Source organism: Ahaetulla prasina, chromosome 2 (assembly GCF_028640845.1).
Source record: "Ahaetulla prasina isolate Xishuangbanna chromosome 2, ASM2864084v1, whole genome shotgun sequence".
In the NCBI taxonomy this organism is placed as follows: Eukaryota; Metazoa; Chordata; class Lepidosauria; order Squamata; family Colubridae; genus Ahaetulla; species Ahaetulla prasina.
In genome coordinates this window covers 260826057-260850190 of record NC_080540.1, presented here as the reverse complement: position 1 = coordinate 260850190, position 24134 = coordinate 260826057, and the positions used below count along the sequence as shown (strand labels likewise).

General features: G+C 35.4%; 1 protein-coding gene across 3 annotated transcripts in view; it reads right to left on the bottom strand.

Moving 5' to 3' along the window:
* FAM172A (family with sequence similarity 172 member A) overlaps positions 1-24134 on the bottom strand; it is a 244694-nt gene that overhangs the window by 72957 nt on the left and 147603 nt on the right. For all 3 annotated transcript variants that reach the window (XM_058168209.1, XM_058168211.1, XM_058168210.1), the window contains 2 exons: positions 20280-20396; positions 16839-16923 (listed from right to left, as the gene is read on the bottom strand). In XM_058168209.1, coding sequence (XP_058024192.1) covers positions 16839-16923; positions 20280-20396 — 202 coding nt within the window. The remainder of the gene's footprint in view (positions 1-16838; positions 16924-20279; positions 20397-24134) is intronic.

Here is a 24134-nt window from a genome sequence, read left to right as displayed (position 1 = left end):
GAACAGTGGGCTCTATTCAACAACATGAAATTTAATGTGGAAAAAACAAGGTTTTACACCTAGGCAGGGAAAACCAAAGGTACAAGTACAGATTAGGTGAACCCTGGCTCAAAAACAGTAACTGTGAGAGGGACTTGGTGTCCTAGTGGATAATCATTTAAATATGAGCTGGTAATGTGCGGCAGCAGCCAAAAAAGCTAATGCAGTCCTTAGTTGTATAAACAGAGGCATAAAATAAAAATCACATGAAGTATTATTACCACTTTATAAATCCTTAGTAAGACCACATCTGGAATACTGCATCCAGTTTTAGTCACCACATTACAAAAAAGATGTTGACTTTGGAACAAGTGCAAAGAAGAGCAACTAGGATGATTAAAAGCCTGGAGACGAATACATATGAAGAATGGTTGAAGGAATTGGGTATGGCTAATCTGGAGAAAAGAAGGACTATGGATTACATGATATCAGTATTCCAGTATTTGAGGGGCTGCCACAAGGAAGAGGGGATCAACTTATTTTCCAAAGCACCAGAAGGCAAGAGAAGAAGCAATGGATGGAAACTAATCAAGGAGAGAAGCAACATGGAATTAAGGGGAAACTTCCTAGCAGTGAGAACAATTAAATAGTGGAACAGCTTGCCTTCAGAAGTTGTGGGTGCTTCATCACTGGAGGATTTTAAGAAAAGACTGGCCAGAAATGGTATAGGGCAGTGATGGCGAACCTTTTCAGCACCGAGTGCCCAAACCAGAACGATGCAGGTGTGCGCACCTGAGTGCCAGAAACCCAAAGATGAGCTAGCCCGCACACGCATGCACACCAGCCAGCTGCTCTTTGGGTTTCCAGCACTCTGGCGCTTGCGAAGACCTGCTGGCCGGAGGGCCTCTGCACACCGGAAATCAGAAAAGCAGATGGTGATGGTGCACGTGCCCATGGAGAGGGCTCTGTGTGCCAACTCTGGCACGCGTGCCATAGGCTCGCCATCACAGGTATAGGGTCTTCTGCTTGAGCAGTAAGTTAGACTAGAAGACCTTCCAACTCTATTTTGACCTTCTTTTAAAACCTTGATCTACTTTGAACACTCTGCAAATGAAACATGACCATAATATTCAAGTCTTTAGTTATATTAGTCTACTTGAGGCAGGAAGACGTCAAAAATATAACTCATGCCCTCATAATTGCATGTCTGTATTACTATAATACACTCTATATGAAGCTGATCTTGAAAACACCCAGAAATTCAGTTATTACAAAATATGGTGATTCGTTTATTTGCTGATACTCATCACCAAAAACATTACACCTTTATTCAAATTATACAATTCAAGCTGCTACTTATTACCTCTAAAGCTCTAAATTGTTTGACGCGGAAATTCTTGTAGGAACACCATCTTTATTTGTAGAAATTACTAATAAACTGCTTAGAGTAGGGTGAAACGCTGTTATTAAGACTGGGTTGTATTTTGTCTCACAACTATTTTATCTCCTTGTCAAAGACAGATAGAAAGGTCTTAGTTTTATTGAAACACACACACAGATATTCTAAATCCAAATTTATAAGAGGCAGATTTGTTAGGCCGAAAAGTTTGTTAATGCTATATGGTTCTATATGTTTACATATCAAGGTAACCAAAGGTACTGAAGGAAATAGGAGAGAATCTAGGAGAGAAATAGGAAGGAGAGGAAGTGCAAAGGATGACCTCAGAAGGAGTTCTGGAAGGGGACTAGGTCCTAAAGGATTAGGGTTAGATCAGGGATGTCAAACTTTATTTACTTGAGGGCTGCATCAGAGTTGTTTGACCTCAGGAGGCTGAGGTTGGCATGACCATGGTGGGTGTGCTGGGTGGCGTGGCCAGGTCAACATCACTTGTTGAGGCTCTATTTTTGGCCGCAACGGCCTCTGCCAGCAAAAATGGAGCTTGGAGAGACTGCGTGTGGCTTGCTCAGGCTCTGTTTTTAGCCACAACAGCCTCCTGTAGGCCTCTGCCAGTGAAAACAGAGCTTCCCAAGCTCTGTTTTCACTGGCAGAAGCACAGCAGCCAGACCTTTGTTGTTTCCAGGGCAGCCTTGTGGGCCAGATCTAAGCGCCTTGAGTTTGACTATGAATAGCAGATCAGAGAAGAATGATCCAGCTACTGGCATTTCAAAAGCCTTTGGACAAAATGATTTTTCCTTCTTCCCTACCTCCTCTTTAACTTAAAAAAAGGAGCAGGAAGCAAAAGTAAAAGCAAAGTTATCTGGCATACATCCATTTTTTAAATTTAGCAACTATATAGACAGGAGAATAAGTGAAACAATTAAGGAACTTCAAGGAAGTTCTGTAAATAAGTTTATATTAGACTGTTAAGCTATGTTTGTACTTAAAACAAGATAACTTTAAGAGAAAGATAACCATATGTATTGGAAGGATAAGCATAAATTATTTACTTTACTTGAATTGCAACAATAAACATAATTTTAATTGGAAGGAGAACATTGTATGTTTGTTGTTTTTGTTTTGTTTTTTACATTTATACCCCGCCCTTCTCCGAAGACTCAGGGCGGCTTACAATGTATAAGGCAATAGTCTCATTCTATTTGTATATTTTTTTTTTTTACAAAGTCAACTTATTGCCCCCCCAACAATCTGGGTCCTCATTTTACTTACCTTATAAAGGGTGGAAGGCTGAGTCAACCTTGGGCCGGGCTCGAACCTGCAGTAATTGCAGGCTCTGTGTTCTAATAACAGGCTTCTCTATTGCCTGAGCTATCCCGGCCCTGGAGTATGTCTGGATCAGTACTTGTCTCTTTGCCCCCACCATCTCTTTCCACAAGATACATATTATGGAAGTTCATAACTGCTGCTTTTCTGTGAAATAGCCTACATTCTGGAAAAGCCTGTGGTTGAAAGGATAGTGACCTTCAGGAAACTATTAAAAACGAAGGAATTATACTGATTTATGATGCCAAGAATTATTGTAACTGTGTTTTTAATGATTTATGGTTATTTATTTTAATTTGTTCCATGGATATTTCATTTTTGTTTTGGTTAATGTGAATGATCAGGAATTTGGGGATGAAGTATTATAGGTTAAAAAAAAATCAAATAAACAAAGAAATAAAAACAGAAACTCTAATTTATTAGCCTAGGTACTTAGTTCAGGAATCTTAATCTGATAACATTAAGAAATAGTGGCAAGTTAGTGCCACTAACTAGAAATTCCCAAATGATTTCACTTAATATAGATCTTTAAAGGTATGTGAAAGTGGAAGCTTGAGGAATCTACATTTCAAATGTTAGGGAGTAGCAGCATTTAAATATGAGTTCTGCAACAGCACTGTTGAACATTTTTGGAACATTTTTTTAAATTTATGCAGTTATAAAAATCGATTAAAAGACAGTGGTGATATTAAAAATAATACCATGTTAATTAAAAAAACCAGCAATATTTCCAGTTTAAAACACAAGGAACATCTTTTTTAAAAAAACCTTTCATGAACCTTACTGATTCGGCTATCATATTGTGCATACAATTTATTGTAGAGAATTGTATTATAAACATTTTGTTTTTATAATCAGGCAGCCTGGGGAAAAAAATCTTACTTTTGAAAAGGAGGAAAGAAAATCTTTTTAAAGTAGACGTACCTGACATATACCTTTTTAGATCTAACAATAACCTTTCAGGCTTTTTGTTTCATTCTCATTTGTGAACAAGGAAAAAAAAGATATTTTTTAAGTTGAACATATTATTCCCAATTGCTCATTTGAAACAGTTCCCAATTGCTCATTTGAAACAGTTAACTAGCAGACAGCAAGTATTCAGTACTTCAAATTTCCTTTATTGCTTCGGGCCTCCATTCTGTGTGCAAGATTAGGATGTGAAATCCTCTAAATGAAGTAGGAGTGGTCATGACCAATAGGTCAACACAGAATTGGCCTACTTCTGCCTTCTGAAGTCAGTGATGGGGAACTAAGTGTGGCCAAACAAGGAGCTTAGTTGGACTCTGCCCAAGAGGCTCAAAATTGCTGACTGTTGCCACATTCTTTCAATTTTAATAAAAGGCCTGGCTTAAACACTTGCTAGAGTGCCAGCTGCATTTACTAACTAAAAAAAGAATACAAGTGAAGCAAATACATTTACTTAACATATGATCACTTCTTTCATTAGTAATTTTCTCTTCATTGCAACGAACGGCTGTAAATGGATTAATGGCACAGTTCCAGAAAGCATGTCACAGATCTCTTCCGACTATATAAACTGCTCTATAAAACATACCAAAAGAAGCTCACTTGTTCCTAACTTTCTATTAAAGTATTTTTTACAAGACAAATTTCCTATCAAGAGTAGCATACCATTTCAACACATCTACGGTAACCATAAAAAAACCGCATAAAAGAATGTACTGCTATTAAATGCTGAATATCACCACAATAAAATATTTTTGGTACATTTTAACTTTTCTGTTGTATAAAAAGAATAAAGCCATTTGTCCATTAATATACATAAATAAATGTACTAAAATAATAAATATGAGAGATCAAGTCAAAAATATTTTATTAGTGTAGCTACTTTAGTGAGGATGGTCACAGCTCAAACTCTAGAATCCTTAAATTGCCTGGTCCTATGCTCATCATTTCTGCCAACCTAGCAGTTTCGAAAGCACGTAAAAATGCAAGTAGAAAAAATAGGGACCACCTTGGTGGGAAGGTAACAGCGTTCCGTGCACCTTTGGCGTTGAGTCATGCCGGCCACATGACCACGGAGACATCTTCGGACAGCGCTGGCTCTTCGGCTTTGAAATGGAGATGAGCACCGCCCCCTAGAATCGGCAATGACTAGCATGTATGTATGAGGGGAACCTTTACCTTTTACCTTTATGCTGATCATAAAGATGTATTACTTGATTCTCCCTGTGACAAATTTAACAATAAGCAGTGCTTCTTGTGAATATCCATACATAGCCATCAAGAAAGTACTCTTTCTTCAGCTTAAAAGAAGTTTTTTCATTAATGTTTTGAAATATAAATGTATTAAATTTACCTAATGCAATAATTGGGTAGAATCTGCCTAATGAATGTGGAAATTCAACATTATCAGGAAATTGGGTGCATAAGATCTCAAACAACTGTTTTCTGCTAAGGGGGCTCTTCCTGCAGAGTGTCTTGTCTTCAGAGGCCAGGTTGGCCCTCTCTCTGATAATATTTAGAAAGGTTGTGAAGACCTGACTATTTCAAAAGTCTTTTGCCAACTTGAAGGAATTAAATGATGCTAGCCCTAAATGTAAGACATAGCACTCTGAGTATAATGAGGTTGTAGTTATTGTGATGCTTTATTCATTATTATTATATTTTTGATAATGTTGATTCTATTCCCTGGTTTTTGTAAGCCACTTAGAGTTGGTTAGATTGAAGTGGCATAAAAGTCACAGCAGTAAATAAATATATTTTTGGAAAAGATGTATGAAAGTGATTCAAGTTATTTAAAAACCAAAGCTTAAGGTAATCTGTTGATAACTCTATCCAGAACCCAAGATTCTGCTTCAGTTTACAAAGGAAAAAAGAAGGACACACATGCTTGAAAATAATTTAGTACTTTAGATGTCATACAAGCATTGTAACGCTCTGCTGTTCATTACAGTGGATAGATACTGTGCTTCTGTGAGGTACAAATCAGTTCTTCTGAATCCTTTTGAAATATGTACACCTCTAAAAAGTAGCAACAAGCTAACAATGATTACTGTAATTATATTATAAGACTCATACAGAGTGGGTATAAGTTATTACTAAGGCTGTGGAATTCATTCAACAGGGCTCTCTGGATTGCCCTGAAAAACCATAAAGCAGCTGCAGTTATGAAAAGGCTCATCACAGATACTTTAAAGTCCTCCAGAGGTTGTCTGGGCATGCGTGTACTTACAGAAATGACACTTCTCTGGAATAGGCTTTTGAAAATAAGTTATGGAAAATTGCTAGGAGTTATGATATGACATATTTGAGATCATTCTATTTAAGAATGTACAGATAAGAACAACATTAAATCCCAGTAGTGTTCAATTGCCTTTTCAAACTACCGATAGTTTCAACCATCCGTCTCAAGAATTATTGTAAACGATTGTGCTGCAAGTATGTGTTCTATAAAGATCTAATAAAACACTATCAAAAGCAAATGGTTCATATCTTCTGAGATCTAACTTGCAATAGATTGTTGCACTGACACTTATCATTGGATGGTTCCTTAAGACAAGCAGAAGAAATTATATATGCAAATGTCATAATAGTATGGCCTTAATTCTAATTCTTCCTCCTCTTATTGCTTTAATGTCTTTTTTGAAGCTTATATTAGTATTTTAAATGATATTGAATAGTACATTTTTTTCTCCTCTATGATAGGTAGTAGATAGGGACAACTCAATAAAGCTGCTAAAATGAATTGTTGGCAGAGTGAAGTGGTATATTTTAATAAAAGCTATAAGTGGTAAGTGGTTCTGAGCTTTGAAGTCTACATAGCTTTGATGTAGTACTCCCTTACTTAATCACTAGATAGTCTTGAAAGAAAAGACTTCCCAAACACTATATTAAGTGTTACTATTTGAAATGTCCTTCTATATTTTTTTCAACACAGATTTTTCCTTCTTGATTCTAATAGTTTAAAAGAAGTCTATAATACTTAAATTATGAATAAATGTAGGGCTAGATCTATGATATTCAAAGACATTCAAAAGCATATTATTAGTAGTAATAATATGAAAAGGGGTGATGCACAATGGTTTTTTTTTGCAGATGTACCTTATTCTGTGTTCTGAAAGGAAATGAGAAGAAAATGTCTCTGATGTGAAATAAAACATGAATGGGCTGATATTTAACTTTCTGGTTAAACTTTTTGTTCTGACAAAAAGTCTTAGAAGTAATCAAAAATAATTACAATTTACTTGTGACAATATTCGTAACTTGGTATTTTTTGTAATTTATATAAAGGGATCTGAATTAACAAATGAAGCATTAACTTTTATTGCAGGCAAATTCAGTTCTACACAACTAAATTTGCTGAAGATATGTAAACACATTTGAAGTAACACAGCTTTATATCCTTTATAGTCTGTACTTCATTAGATTTTCTTCTACCCAAATTTTTAACTGTCACATGCAACTCAAGCTGCACAGTTGTTAGTCCAGTTTTGGCAGACAAAGAATGTTAAAGCAGTTAGCCCATAATGTTTTCTTTCCAGTGAAGATATGATAATCTGTGCACAATTGTACATGAACTCTAAAATGAAGCTGCCACTCACTAAGTCCTATGCTTATGTAAACAGACAGGAATAAAGAATATGGCATGTGACCAGTAAATTATGAGAGAGCAACACCTCAAGGTTAGAGGTCCCTGAAGATTTCAACAAATCTCACCAGATATGGCAACAGATTAAGCAAAGAGACAGATTGCCCTCCAACCTTAACCTGTTAAGACCTTTGAAGTCTTACAGTGACCTCTATGCTGCTCTTTCATACTAGTTGTTAGTTACACTAATTACAGCCTAATAGTATACTGGTGCCAGACATTTTTTTTTCTAAAGCCAGCTAGTGAAAGTATATGAGAAAAACAGTAACTGCTCCAGCCAAATTGCAAGAGGCACATTACAAGCTTCTATCCTCAGTTTATAACAGAGCTTGTACTTTATATATATATATAAAGACTATTCAATAATAGCACTGTGAAGCTTTAAAATGTGTATGTGCTTTAAATAATCTCTAAATCAGATCAAACTGATCTTACTGTAAAAATTCAGATTTGAGATAGTCAGATTCTTTTTTTAAATAATGTTAACTTATACAATTACTGTATATCTGCTTAGAAATATGTCAATGGAATTTTAAATAAATAAATACAGAATGGCACTGTAAAGGAATCTATTGCTTCTTTTTTAAAAAAGCAGATGTTTTAAATATTTTTCACCAATTTTGAGACTAACTTCTTTTATGTTAAACATCATACCTATAGGGGTTTAGATACAGAACAAGTGCATGCCAATAATTATTATGGGAAACTCACATATTATAAAGATACATTGGATATATCTATTTTTGTATTTATACAAGGATCCTTCTTTGAGTTTTCTGCTACTTCCTTCTACTTCTAACCAAAACAACAAATCAAAGAGTCCTAGTGAAGTTTTGCAGTGTGATGGCTGTAATGAAGAAAAACTCACTTTAAAATTGGTGGAAAAAGTTGAGTAAGAGCACTACCCATATTGAAGCCTCTCAAAAACATCTCCCACAGGTTCTCTGCTTTTAATATAATTTAACATCTCTGTGTCTAAAAATGTAGACTTTTATCATTTATACATACAGACATATACATTTCATCCTACATTTTCATTGATATTTAAGAAATATAGAGTAGGGTTACCAATACATTTAAAAATATTTTTTTAAATGTACAGTTAGAAAATAAATTAAACAAGGAATCATTTAAGAGCATATTTAAAATAATATATTAAATTTATTTTTATTTATTTATTAAATTTTTATACCGCCCTTCTCCCAAGGGACTCAGGGCGGTGTACAGCCAAAAGATAAAAAACATAGAAAATATACAATTAAAACAACAATTTAAAACCGAGCATATTAGAAAAATGGCCAATTAAAAAATTTAAAATTACAGACCCTAAAATGATAAAACCCTGGTTAAAAGATTTTAAAGTATTTAAAAATATTAAAAATATTAAGTCAGTCCTGCTTGAATAAATAAATGCGTTTTCAGCTCACGGCGAAAGGTCCGAAGATCAGGCAAGATCAGGGGGAAGTTCGTTCCAGAGCGTAGGAGCTCCCACAGAGAAGGCCCTACCCCTGGGGGCCGCCAGCCGACATTGTTTGGTGGACGGCACCCTGAGAAGACCCTCTCTGTGTGAGCGTACGGGTCGGTGGGAGGCATGAGGTAACAGCAGGCGGTCCCGTAAGTACCCGGGCCCTAAGCCATGGAGCGCTTTGAAGGTGGTAACTAAAATCTTAAAGTGCACCCGAAAGACCACAGGAAGCCAGTGCAAGCCGCGCAGGATCGGTGTTACGTGGGAGCAACGAGTTGCTCCCACTATTACCCGCGCAGCTGCATTCTGGACTAGCTGCAGCCTCCGGGTGCACTTCAAGGGCAGCCCCATGTAGACAGCATTGCAATAATCCAAACGGGAAGTGACAAGAGCGTGAGTGACCGTGCATAAGGCATCCCGGTCAAGGAAGGGGCGCAACTGGCGAACCAAGCGTACTTGGTGAAAAGCCCTCCTGGAGACGGCCGCCAAGTGGTCGTCAAACAACAGCTGCCCGTCCAGGAGGACGCCCAAGTTGCGCACCCTTTCCATTGGGGCCAATAACTCGCTGGCTGTACCGGGGTGCCGGCATCCACAGCCACTCCATCTTGGAGGGATTGAGCTTGAGTCTGTTTCTCCCCATCCAGACCCGTACGGCCTCCAGACACCGGGACAACACTTCGACAGCTTCGTTGGAGTGGTCCGGGGTGGAAAAGTACAGCTGCGTATCATCAGCGTACAGATGGTAACTCACCCCGAAACCACTGATGACCTCACCCAACGGCTTCATATAGATGTTGAACAGGAGAGGCGAGAGAATCGACCCCTGCGGCACCCCACAAGTGAGGCGCCTCGCGGTCGATCTCTGCCCCCCTGTCAACACCGTCTGCGACCGGTCGGAGAGATAGGAGGAGAACCACCGATAAACGGTGCCTCCCACTCCCAACCCCTCCAACCAGTGCAGCAAGATACCATGGTCGATGGCATCGAAAGCCACTGAGAGATCTAATAGGACCAGGGCAGAGGAACAACCTCTATTCCTGGCCTTCCAGAGGTCATCCACCAACGCGACCAAAGCTGTCTCTGTACTATGACCGGGCCGGAAGCCGGACTCGAACGGGTCTAGATAGACGGCTTCATCCAGGTACTGGGGTAGCTGCCAATGCAACCACACTCTCTACAACCTTCGCCACAAAGCGAAGGCTGGAGACTGGACGGTAATTCCCCAAAATAGCTGGATCCAGGGAAGGCTTCTTGAGGAGGAGTCTCACCACCGCCTCTTTCAAGGCGGTGGGGAAAACCCCTTCCACCAAAGAAGCATTTATAATTCCCTGGAGCCAGCCTCGTATCACCTCCTGAGTAGCCAGTACTAACCAGGAGGGACACGGATCCCTCCAGAATATACCTCTTAAAACTCTATGAACACAGAGGAAACCACCAATGTAATGACACCAGTGAACCAAAATGCCTTAAAATGGATTGTAGCAGCTTATATGGATCAACATAAAATGTAAATTAACTGAGAAAGTACTTGTGGAACACTACATAAGTAATAACTGGTGGATGTGGACTTCCATTACAATACAACTCAGTTGATAGATACTTAAGAGAATAGGTGCTATGCAAAATAACCAGGCCATAAGGTGTTCTATAAGGTTTTGTACATCATGACAAGCACTTTCCATAGTAGTAGTCAAACAAGCAATGCCTTCAGATATGTTTGTATTATATTACCATCTCAGCACTCTAAACATGCCATTTTGTGCTACCTGCAGCTTCTGTCTCTCCCATACAGCACACTGTAATAATTCAGGCCTGAGATTATGCGTGGATTTTTAATAGCATCATATTATATATGTACTATTTAATAGAATATGCTGAGAGCTTACTGACACTACTTAGGCATATACACAGAGTAGAAGTGCCACTAAATGCAAGATAAAAATGCTCAAAAATTGAGCATATCTTTATTTGAAAATGAACCTATCCTATGTTATTGGACAGAGAACACTCAATTCAACATATGTTGTATCATATTTTTTTAGTTATGAACCTTACTTCTCACAAGAGAAGAATTAGATATCATAATTTTTTTAAAATGTTATACTATGAACCAGATTGCTACTATTCTAGAAAATGAAAATAAAACTCCTTTCTCTACTTTAACTATGGTAATATAAAAAGTGACTCAACTTTTTCTTGAATATCAATATCTTATAGGACATTTTTCTACAAGTTTTAAAATTCACATTTATTTACTTAATTACCTTCTTTATTTTATTATTAAATAATAGTCTGCAATATCAAGTTGTTTAAATAACAGATAAATTTATAAATATCTTCTCTGTCAATTAAAAACCCTTTCTAAATGGTGATACCTGAACTAAATACATGTGCGGATTTTGGAAGAGGGAAAGGCATATTTTCCACGATAATTATGGTTGCAATTCAAAAGCCTATTTTTATAATGACATACATAGCAGTAACTCATTCATATTTACTCTTGAGTTTATTTTCTTAGCTTTGCCCTCTGAATCCAGAGTCCTGGCCTTATTCTATTTATTGCCTCCCTTTCCTTACAAGAGATTAAGCCATGCATTTGTCAAGGTTCAGGCCTGCACATTAGAAAATATGGTACCATATTTATAGGAGGAAAGAAATATTACAAAGTAGATTTAATATGGCTTGATCATCTATGATGGATTTAATGTTTTTGCAATACAATGTGACAAAGTTTGCGAACATTCCTTTCTATCCTGCACTGAGTCAAGGATGGACTAGAAGTGGGTTCTTGCACTAGGCAGTAAGTTGGGCCACATAACCTCTGAGATCCCTTCCAATTCTTACATTCGATATATTCTATGAATATATTTGTGTTAGGGGAAAAAAAAAGAACTTGAAAAGTTCATATATTTTTCAAAACCAACTTGTTAAAAGTATGGTTGCCATAAAGTAAATTTAATAATTTTAAGTTTCTCATTTTTAAAATGCATACTGAATATGTATCAGTACACTGCATAGTGCACACACTCTTAAATTGGTGAAATGTGGCAATTACATAAAATTCAGATTAAATAATCTAGGTCATGGGTCTTCAACCTTGGCAACTTTAAGACTTGTGGACTTCAACTCCCAGAATTACTAAGCCAGTTTTGCTTTGCTGTCTTAAAGTTGCCAAGGTTGGAGACTTCTGATCTAGGTCATATAATCTGATCTGAGCATATACAAAATCACAAGCAAACAGCTATTTTATCCAGTACCACAACAAAACACAGGTAGAAGCTGACTTTTCTGACAAAGGAGATTGACTTCTAGCTATTACATCAGACTGCACCTTGGAAGAGGTACAAAAAGTTGAACCTTGATTTCACAATAAATAACACATGCATTTAATACAATAGTAATTGTAATTGTAAGTAATTGTAGAATCCTTTGATATTAGTTCAAAAAATTTTCTATAATAAACTTTGGATGTTGTTCAGGTGTTTCCAATCCAATTTGCCAAGAGAATCATGGAAAGGGGCTTTTTAAGAGAGCAGGGTGTAATATATAGATATGAATGAAGCTGGTTTGATTTTGTGGTGTATAGGAATATATTTTCCTATACAGAACTATATACCTGTGTTTAATTGTACATTAAAACATTAAAGTGTATGTCAAAAAGTATGAAATAATGTTATCAAGAATGTTGTCACAAATAGCAGTGAATGACAGTAATGGAGGAGTCCTATGGGAAAAATGATATTGTAAACTTTGTTTTTTTCATTGTAAAGGTAATACATAAGTACATCCACAGAAAAATAAAGCCAAGTAATTTAGGTAAACATTAATATAGTTGGAATAGCTGATAATTCAGGGTTAGAAAAATAATCAGTTTTGTAATCTGTTTCACAAAAGACATCAAGCTTCTTATTTCACTTCAAATTCTGGTGTATAAGATGCGTTTATTTTCTCAGAATTTTGTTTAATATTCTTAAAATGTGGAATTTCAGAAAGTCCACTTGGGCTTTCTAAGAAAGTTTCCCTAACTCACAGAAAAAAAAGATTTCTTGCAGCTGAAGAGACACAAAGCTAATTCACACTTGCAGTTTACAAGTCCACTAATCCACAATCAGATGAAGTGTGAACTCAGCTGCTCAGGAATAATTGTCCCCTAATCCTTAGCAATTTGCACTTCATTAATGAAGTGAGAATTAATCCTTACTACTATCCTGATGAATTGCATACAGGGGTTGCTCCAGTTCTGATGCCTCCATTCCAAAAAAAAAGAGGTGGATCTAACAGGATAATTTTAGCCTTTGTTGTTATACACTTTCTTTGTGACAGACAACATGCATAGTAGAGAACATATTTGACTCACAATGTTCTAGGTATCTCACAGCACTAGATAGCACTGATACAGAATATACAAATAGAAAATAGTAGAAAAAATAGTCATTAAGGATAAGCAATATACTTCCTGACAATGTGCTAAATATGCTCATTTCTCTCCAAGAAACTGATGGTGAGATAATACTCCATTAACAAATGAAAAGAAGTGCTAGTATCTGACTGCTCCATTCATATAATAATATCTTCAAGAACAGTGGTTCAGCGACCAAATTCAGTGAGTTTAAGATAAGGAAAGCACTGAAGTAAACAACGAACTTTCTAATCAATGAGTAAATGAGCTTTTACCAATATTTTGATGGAGACCACAATTATTGTCATATGCAACTATTTCAATAGGCTTTATTGATCTGTTATATTATCCTTGTTTTAATTGTTACATTCTGATTTACTGGTAAACTTACAGTACTGTGCACTAATATACACTATTTACAAAAGGGTGAATTTTTTTTTTGTTTTTCATTGTAAAGGTAATACATAAGTACATCCACAGAAAAATAAAGCCAAGTAATTTAGGTAAACATTAATATAGTTGGAATAGCTGATAATACAGGGTTAGAAAAATAATCAGTTTTGTAATCTGTTTCACAAAAGACATCAAGCTTCTTATTTCACTTCAAATTCTGGTGTATAATATGCGTTTATTTTCTCAGAATTTTGTTTAATATTCTTAAAATGTGGAATTTCAGAAAGTCCACTTGGGCTTTCTAAGAAAGTTTCCCTAACTCACAGAAAAAAAAAGATTTCTTGCAGCTGAAGAGACACAAAGCTAATTCACACTTGCAGTTTACAAGTCCACTAATCCACAATCAGATGAAGTGTGAACTCAGCTGCTCAGGAATAATTGTCCCCTAATCCTTAGCAATTTGCACTTCATTAATGAAGTGAGAATTAATCCTTACTACTATCCTGATGAATTGCATACAGGGGTTGCTCCAGTTCTGATGCCTCCATTCCCAAAAAAAGAGGTGGATCTAACAGGATAATTTTAGCCTTTGTTGTTATACACTTTCTTTGTGACAGACAACATGCATAGTAGAGAACATATTTGACTCACAATGTTCTAGGTATCTCACAGCACTAGATAGCACTGATACAGAATATACAAATAGAAAATAGTAGAAAAAATAGTCATTAAGGATAAGCAATATACTTCCTGACAATGTGCTAAATATGCTCATTTCTCTCCAAGAAACTGATGGTGAGATAATACTCCATTAACAAATGAAAAGAAGTGCTAGTATCTGACTGCTCCATTCATATAATAATATCTTCAAGAACAGTGGTTCAGCGACCAAATTCAGTGAGTTTAAGATAAGGAAAGCACTGAAGTAAACAACGAACTTTCTAATCAATGAGTAAATGAGCTTTTACCAATATTTTGATGGAGACCACAATTATTGTCATATGCAACTATTTCAATAGGCTTTATTGATCTGTTATATTATCCTTGTTTTAATTGTTACATTCTGATTTACTGGTAAACTTACAGTACTGTGCACTAATATACACTATTTACAAAAGGGTGAAATTGAATATGAATATGAAGGACCAGCCAATTTATAATTATTTTTTTCATTATTTTGAGCTTTTTTAGGCTTAAGTACAATTGTACTTATAAAAAATACATCTCTTCTATTTGCTTAAGTATAGGAGAGCAGAATGAGCTTAAAACTTTCTGATTTTGGCTAGAAAAAAAATTCAAACATCTATTCCATCAGACAGCAAAGAATTATAATTTTCTATAGATCTTTGCTGCCATCTAAATTACTTAAACATGGTCTGCTTTCTGAATGACAAATATTTCACACATTAGTCAAATTCTAGCAACAAAATATTTTATCTTTAATATTTAAGATTTTCTATTGATTTTCCTCCTGCATTATATCCTCCTGCACAGAGGTGGTATTCAGCCAGTTCAGACCGGTTCAGGTGAACCAGTAGCGGCGACTGTGGATGGCCCGCCCCCGCCCACCTGCCCAAGCGTAAAGACGTTCTACTTGGCCATGTTTTTGAGCCCGGGTGCATGCACGGAAGGTGCACGCATGAGCAAAGCGCATGTGCAGAAGGCTGGGCGTATGTGCGGAAGGCACACACATGAGCAAAGTGCATGCACGGAAGGCCAGGTGTATATGCAGAAGGCACACATATGTGCAAAGTCAGCGTGGTAGTAAGCATTTCTGAAACCCACTGCTGCTCCTGCATTGTATCAAACATATTATATTTATCAGGATTTTTTATACAAATTCCTGCTTTATGCAATTTCAATTAAATTTTACTTACATGTTTTCTTTACTTATGAATAGCCTTATGAATCAGATCAAATCTCAATTTATTTCTTGTAGTGGACAATCAGAAGCCTCCAAAGGATTTAGAAGCAGGATGATGCAGTTCAATGATACCCAACTGAGTTAGCTACTAGGGTTGTCAAAACTAATGAACCTGACCTCCATTAAAGTAATTTTTTTTTAATGCTATCCAGGTTCATAGTGGTTATCACATCAGATTAATTATGCACTATTTGAATATGTCTTTCTTTGGTTTATTTTAAAAGTCTTTGTGTCAGTCACTCTCTCTCACCCCAACTCACCTCACAGGTTGTTGGAAATTAGGAGAAGGGGAATATCGGGTATGTTTCTTCCCTTGAGTTATTTATGAAAACTTACGAAAAGGAGGGGTATAAATAAATAACCAAAAAAGTTAAAGAATACAAAAAAAACCAATGTCTATGCTTTTTATTATCAACTATCAAGACAGCAGTTAAGAAATGCCCCACAGCTAGTGCTTGTTTAAAGAACAATGAAGGCTTTGGAAAAAAAATGTCCAGATATCATGATGTGTCTATGTCTATAGAGGTGAGAAATGTGCAGGCAATGGCTTTCCTTGTGATATTCCAATTAAAAAGAAAGAAAACAAATTGTCTGCATGGATCATAGACAAATTAACTTTAGTTGTCAGCTGAAGTACATGATCAGGCTCAAATTATGATATTTTGGACATTTTATGTAAATGCCCACTTATTTTGAGAAGTCTACAATGTTGCGAAAGAGAAGCAGATGACTAGTAGAAAAGTGTATTATAGGACTCATTTATAGCGGTGATCAGTGCACTGCTGGAAAACATGAAGGCCCAGGTTGGAGACATATCATCCTGGGGAAGTCAATGTATGGGGTTACTAATTGTCAACATCAACGTTATAGCACATAATCAGTCAATCAAATCAATGCAAGTATTTACTGTACATACTTTAATCACTTACCCTCTCATTCACCTTTTTCTATACCTTAAATCTCCAGCTCCCGTTCTTGCCCCAGTTCCTGCCAATCTTACAGTTTGAAAGCATTCAAATGCAAGTAGATAAATAGGTACCACTTTGGTGGGAAGGTAACAGTGTTCCATGTGTCTCCACATATAGTCATGCTGACAATATGACCATGGAAGTGCCTTTGAACAACACTGACTCCCTTGGCTAAGAAATGGTGATGAGCATTGCCCCCTAGAGTAAGGCATGACTGGACGGGGAAAACCTTTACCTTTATCTTTACCTTAGATGTCAGGACACTGATCTGAATTGGTGACCCATTAAAATACTAAAACATCAAAATGCTATTCAATAAACTAGTAATCTCCTGGTAGCAAACAACTAGCTTATTTCAGGAATAGAGATTGCATACCTGCAGAAACACGTGGGCAATCAGGTAGCATGGACTCTACTGATGTATCCAGAGGTTCTGAACTTGATACCCAATTACAGCAATTCTGAAATTAAAGAGAACTTTGAATAACAAAAGTACCTTAGGTTTTTTTAACCATATTGTAGAAGCGTAATCATAGAGATTGTAATGTCAAGACCAAAAAAATAAACTGGACTTGTATACTGAGGCTTGAGCTCATATAAGAGGAAAAGTAGCTATATTACAAATATTATTATATCTATATATAAACCTTCAGGACCAAATTAAGAGCTTTTGTGTTTTGTAATTATACTAACATCTGAGGCAATTACATCCACATATATTTCCTCTTACCTGGCAATGAAATTACCATGGCAGTAGCATTAAAAAGTATAAGAACTATCTGACAACTTTTTTCCCTTTCAAAAATCCCCAGATCAGCTGCTTCAGGTGATTGGCCAATATGGGCAGCTATATATAGTTGATTGATAAAAAATAAATGACTCCTCTTCAAGGATTTAATATATTATACATGGAATTAATATGAGAGACAACTCAGTTGAGTAACATCTAAATGATGGAGAATAATTATTTCATGTTATTCTCCATTGGATAGATCTCACTCAAATACTGTGTCCAGCTTGGGACATCACACTATTAAGGGGATGGTATACAAAATGGAAGAGGTAGAACAAGGATGAACTAAGCCTTGGAAGTTAAGTGGTGTCAAAAGAGATGGAAAGAATTGGAAATACTTTGTCCTTGAAAATAAATACTGAGGGGAGTCTACCATGCTTCAGATATCTTAACAGATGCATTAGTTCAAATAATACATCCTAATTGGATAGCTATCTTTTTCTGTACTTATATAAAATTAATATGGTTAATCGGGCTAGAACTGACTCAAGTCTTAGATAAAATATAAGGGAGAAAGGTGAAATAGATTGTGGAAAATAAAATATGAATGATATTATGAATAATAAATCAGCATGAAATATCTTAATTTTACTAATCTATTAATTGCTTATTTCCTAATTAAGTCCTCTTTTACTTTTCAACTTCAGAATTTAAATATCATAGTGTTTTCTTCAAAGCTATTACAATTTACTTTTCATAAATAATGATGGTCAAACAAAATAATCCACCATATTTTTTTTAAAATATGAAGACATTTGATTTCATTTTTCTAAAATTAAATACTTATAATAAAACATGAGAAATAAGAAAGAACTAAATACATGCATCCCAGATAAATAATGGCTGATTGGCCTAATACTAAAAAAGCATGTATTGTATATTTTTAAATGTTTGCTGCCACAGTTGTGCATTATGGAATCCATCCTGGAAAAACTCTTGATTGGTAGATCAAGTGTCTTATTATAGCTTCTTAAGTCATTCTGTCTGGAACAAAATGTCAGCTATGTTTAGGTGAGGAGAGAATTTCTAAAGTAGTCTCCGCCAATAAAGTCAGAACCATGAATTTTGAAAAGATTTGTCAAGGCAATCTAACTGTTCTGGGACCAGACAGAGGAGGAAGAACATAAAGAAGAGGTGCTGTATGAGATTAGAAACTGTTCACAGGCATTGCATATTTTGTAAGAAATACTAGATCAGTAAAACGATTGAACTGTGCAAAAAAAAAAAAGTCAGGAAAGCATTTAAAAATATAACTGGCTAGTGTATTTGTTATCTTTTTACCTAATTGTGTGACGGTAATATTTCTGTATTTCATAAAGACTTTAAAATGAACATTTGCAGACCAGTTTTTAATTAACACCTGAAAGTGGAATTGGAATTTTTATGAGCTATTATACGTTTGACATAGATAAAATTAATATTTCTACTGATATAACATTACATCAGAGAATTTAAGAGAACACCAAAGATTTCAACAAAATTAACTTACTTTATCCTATATACAATGAGCCATTGGCTATAAGAATTAAGTATCTCAAATGCAGACTGAAGATACAAAAATGGAAAACTTGTTTTATCAGTCATCACAATGTCTAACAAAATTTTAAAAATAGGACTTCTACTGGCATTAAAATATGTATGCTGTGATAAAAGTAGATAGGTGCAATGAAAAATTGCTATTGTTCACTATTCATTCTTTCGGTAACAGCAATTACCACTGCATGTACAAAGCAACGGAGAAAAAAATGAATTATTATTCAATCTCTCAATCTAAACCCAATATAGTAATAATATACCCCGATGGCATGATGAAGTTTAGAAACACATCTAAAATTCATGTAATTTAACACTGTTTAGATGAGATTCTTTGAGTATCCCATCCATATTTTAATTCACTAGTTTCTGAAAATAAAATCACAGGTAATGGATTATCTTATTTAAATGTATTTCAGTAACAATTAGTTATTAGATTAAAATGGGAGATGTAAATTTTAATGCTTTGCTCCTGATGGCATATATTCAATGTTCTGAATTTTTATAATATAATATTTCTTTTTCTCAGCAAGCTTTTCAACTTGAGAATTTTATTCAATTGCCAAAAAAAGATAAATACAGAAAACTTTGTTATTGGTATTTACTAGAAATATAAAGAAAAAAATCTTGTAAAACGAAGTAAATGTGAGATTTCGAACTGAGTTGCATTTTCAGGGTAACATTTCCATATTTAAGAGTTAGGAAGATATTTTAAAGAAATATTTATATCAACCAATTCCCAAATGAATTTATGCTTGTTTATTTACTAGAATGTGCCATTCCAATCACAAAAGACTCTTAGTGGCTTATATTTCTTTTTATCCAGTAATATTAAAGCTAAACAATATACCAAAGTAGTGAATTAATAGTAGCAAAACAATAAACCATAAAGTTAGTGATCTATATGAAAGAAATATGTTGAAGTGGTTTGGTTATGAGGAGAATGAACGAGAACCCAGAAAACATGCACATGATGGAAAGTAGGTTAAGAAGGTGAAGACGACGAAAGTTATGATTGGATGGAATTGACATCCTCAGAAACACTGAAAAATTTAAAGAAAGATGGTTTACAATGTTAGAAAGAAATGAATAGATAATGTAAACCAGATTTAAGTTAGATTTCCTCTTCTCTTCTGCATTTCTTTTCTTAATTATATCATTTGTACTCCAAATACAACTAACCCAAAGCAAAACAGCATTATGTTTTGCATTAGGTATGCATGCATATATACCTTACACATAATGTTTAGTGAAACTCTTTGATCATCAGAATTGGATTTTAACAATGATCTGGAGTTTGTACGGAATGTTTATGCTCTGCTGGATGAATTGAATAAAGTTCATAGTCTCTTTATAACAGTCTTTATGTACAAGGGCATTAATGTCCCCATAAGGGAAAATTGTAAAAGCAGGAAGAAGGAGGTGTTGCTCCTAATAATGAGAATGATAGTTGGCCAGTTTATGCACTTGGTTATCAGAATACAGCCTCACCTCTCGCATCCACTCTCGAACAATTTTATCAGCTTCTTGATGCCACACGTTATGAACTGAATCTGTCAATGCCACTGCAGTAACTTTATTTTTTACTTCTATTTCTCGCTGAATCATCTGTGGAAAATATAAGTACAAAAAATAATTAAAACATGAAAAAACATCTAATGTAAATAGTCAGTGAACTGCTTCCATTGATCTACAGGTTCACTAACAAAACAAAATATTGTACTTCAGTGAAAGTGGGAAATATTCAATAACAACTTTTTCCAAGTTTCATTTCTGCCTTGCAGAAAACACTATTTATATCCTACAATCTTACTGAGCCTTCATTTTCATTTATTCACATCTCTTTCTGGTCAACATGACTTTCTTAGATTCTCAGAATCACTCTGGAATTATTTACTACTCAAACATTAATTAAAATATCTTTTGACTGCTTCTCATTTGGAAAACATATAGAGGTATACAAGATGAAAACAATATTATATGCATGTAGCACTAAACCACAGTTTAGTTTAGACACAGCATTTTGAGTATACTGGTCACAGATATTCCTAACAAGTGCAGTTAATTTTATTTATTTTTCTTTCCATATCACCCCTGCTTCATTTTACTCCTGAAGATATATGCAAGTGTTTTGTTTTTCAATCACTGTATAATTGGGTCTTTTCCTATGCATTGATTACAAAAGTTGACGAGGGAATTTAAATGCAAATATAGATATTTGTAATAATAAATTCAATCTATAAGTAATAAAAGAGTGAGATAATGTATAATGTAATTGAATACAGTAGCAGCAATTGCAGAATTTTTTTAAATAAAAAAGTGCAATTGAACTTCTTGAACTTGTATTTTAACTTGCCATGTACATTTTAATAGACCTTTTAAACAGACAAAAAGAACAGGAAGAGTACTTCCCAACAGTGACATGTCAATCCCAAATCATGCCTATGATTATTGAGTGTTATTCTTAAATTATAGTTAATGAACTTCCTCATGATGAGATAGAAAAAGAATAATTAAACTAAAGGAAGTATGATGAGTGTGGTAATAACACAGCAATTCTATATATCTTTTCAATTGTGGCTTATGTATTATTAACCAAACCCCCTCCCCCCCAAAAAACAGTGCACTGCAGAATACAAGATTAGAATGCAAGATAAAGAATAAGAGAATGAAGGATTGCTAAAATAAATAACATTAAAACCCAAAGCATCACAACTGGTATTGTGGACAGTATGACACTAAAAATATTTAGTTTTCATTTTTTCCCCCACTAGAAATCACTGAATTTTTCTTTTCAACTAACTTAGCATTTTAATATTACTATCCTTTACTGACTATATCTACATTTTAAATATAATTTTAAACTACTACTTTTAAGACATGACACTAAAGTATCCATTTAACTGGACAACAATTCCTGTACTTATAAAAACTAATTTTATTCAAGCAGTTTATGTAGTTGATATATTTGTGGTAACTGCCAAATTTAAAAACAGACATCTGTGGCTTTTATTTTAACTGGGCTTCCTCACTATACATGAGTCATATAATAATTTTGTGCAATAATTCTACATGATTACTAACTGTTGATCCAGTCAAAGTAAGAGACAGAGTGTAGTAGCCTCATAATTAAGAATATTTTAAACCAATATTTTAAGAACTAGATGTTCATTTTAAAAATAAAATGTCTTTCTAACCCAGCACTCAGTTTTAAATATTTATCAGCCTAGTAACCTCAGAAAAGTCCTGTACTGGAGATTATGTTACAGATTATGAGGCACACAAATTATGCAGGACACAAGGCAAAATTTTTATTACTTAAACAGTAATGGTTTAAAAATCTGGTTTTGGTGCAGAGAAATCATGCATGCACTATAATTTAGAAATCCTTCAATCCAGTGCTTTTAAGACTTAATTTGACAGCCAAATTTTCTTATTCCTTACTTTTTCTTTGTAGGAATGAACATTTGGTACATTTCTGAAGATAAAAAGGGGAAATAAAGCTATTAAGTAAAGTTGTAGATGTTATTTTATAACCTGCAGCTTATTAACTCAGCTCTACAGTAATTTTAAAGTAGCTTTCTAACTCTCATGACCAGAGGAAATGAAATCATATACCAGTGGAACTAAAGCAAAAGTAGGTAATATTTTTGAGCTGCTGGGCATAACTGAAAAACTGAGTGTATATTATAGATATGTAATTTGAAGTTGACACACTTCCAAATATATAACTGGACAATAGCCTATGGACTTTGAAAACAGACAAATTTGACAATGAACATGGGAGTTTGGGCAAATAGAAATTTACAAAATTTTATGAGGATTTAGTGAAGTTAAATTTCAGCTATATCAGTTTAGTGTAGTGGTTAAGATATCAGGCTAGAAATTGGGAGATTGTGAATCTAATTCCTGCTATAAGTATGAAGCCAGCTGGGTGACCGTTGGCCAGTCACTCTCAGCCCTGGGAAGCAGGCCCTGGCAAACCCAAATCCTGCAACAAAAACTGTAGGGGCATGTCCAGGCAGTTGTCAGAAGGCAATACTGAATGGTAGGTCCACACACAAACAAAGGCTACTTTTATACCATCTTCTAAATCACAGGCATCATATCTTAAATGTCAGATTTGCTAAGCATCCTTCTGAGGTTCCCAAATGTATCTGGTTGGTTACTATTTGGAATAGAATGATGGAGTAGCTAACGCTTGACCCGATCCAAATTCTTCTCAAATTCTTATAGACATTTCTTGTAAAAGAGGATGCATGATCAATTTTATAGGCAAAGAACTTTCTAAACCTATTAGAGTGTCCCACAGGAGAACACTCACAAACTTCTCTTTCTAGGAAAAGGTAAAGGTAAAGGTTCCTCTCGCACATACGTGCTAGTCGTTGCCGACTCTAGGGGGCAGTGCTCATCTCCGTTTCAAAGCCGAAGAGCCAACACTGTCCGAAGACGCCTCCGTGGTCATGTGGCCAGCATGACTCAACGCCAAAGACGCACGGAACACTGTTTCCTTCCCACCAAGCTGGTCCCTATTTTTTCTACTTGCATTTTTACGTGCTTTCAAAACTGCTAGGTTGGCAGAAGCTGGGACAAGTAACGGGAGCTCACCCCATTACACGGCAGCACTAGGGATTCGAACCGCTGAGCTGCCGACCTTTCGATCGACAAGCTCAACTTCCTAGCCCCTGAGCCACTGCGTCCCCTTCCTCTTTCTAGGAAGGAACAGGTAATTCTAACATGAGCTGCTGTATGCAAATCTGCAGGTGCAATAAACATTGAGAAGTGATCACTTGTTACTTTTTTAATATCCTGGTATACGCCTGTTTGTGGGTATGTCACTGTGTTTAGCCACATACCCACATTCATTCTTTTTCTCCATTGGGAATATTTCAAAGTAGGAAAAAATTTGGAAGTAATCCTGTCCAGAGGTCTTGTTGCTTCCCTATTTCAGAGATCAACAAAGTACATGGCAGAGCTGTGCTGAAAATTTCTGTTGAGAAATGTTTCTGCACCAATATGTAATACAGTACAACAGCAGTACTACAGATGCACAATAGGAATGTGCAACCTCATTGTGATTTGCATTGGGCCCAAAGCGAATGCGCATACACAGATACGTGCACGCAGACACGAGCACAAATCTTTTCTACTTATTTGAATTGAACAAGATTTCAGAAGTAAGGCAAAATGAAGCAAAGTGGCAATGCTTAAAAGATAGTCAAATACAGGACTTCTTTGACTGACACAAAGACCGAAAGTATTAAGAAAATGAAGTATAAAGAGATTGACATGGGTTCACAGAAGGCAATAATAAAATATGATTCCATAAAGATGAAGATGATTACT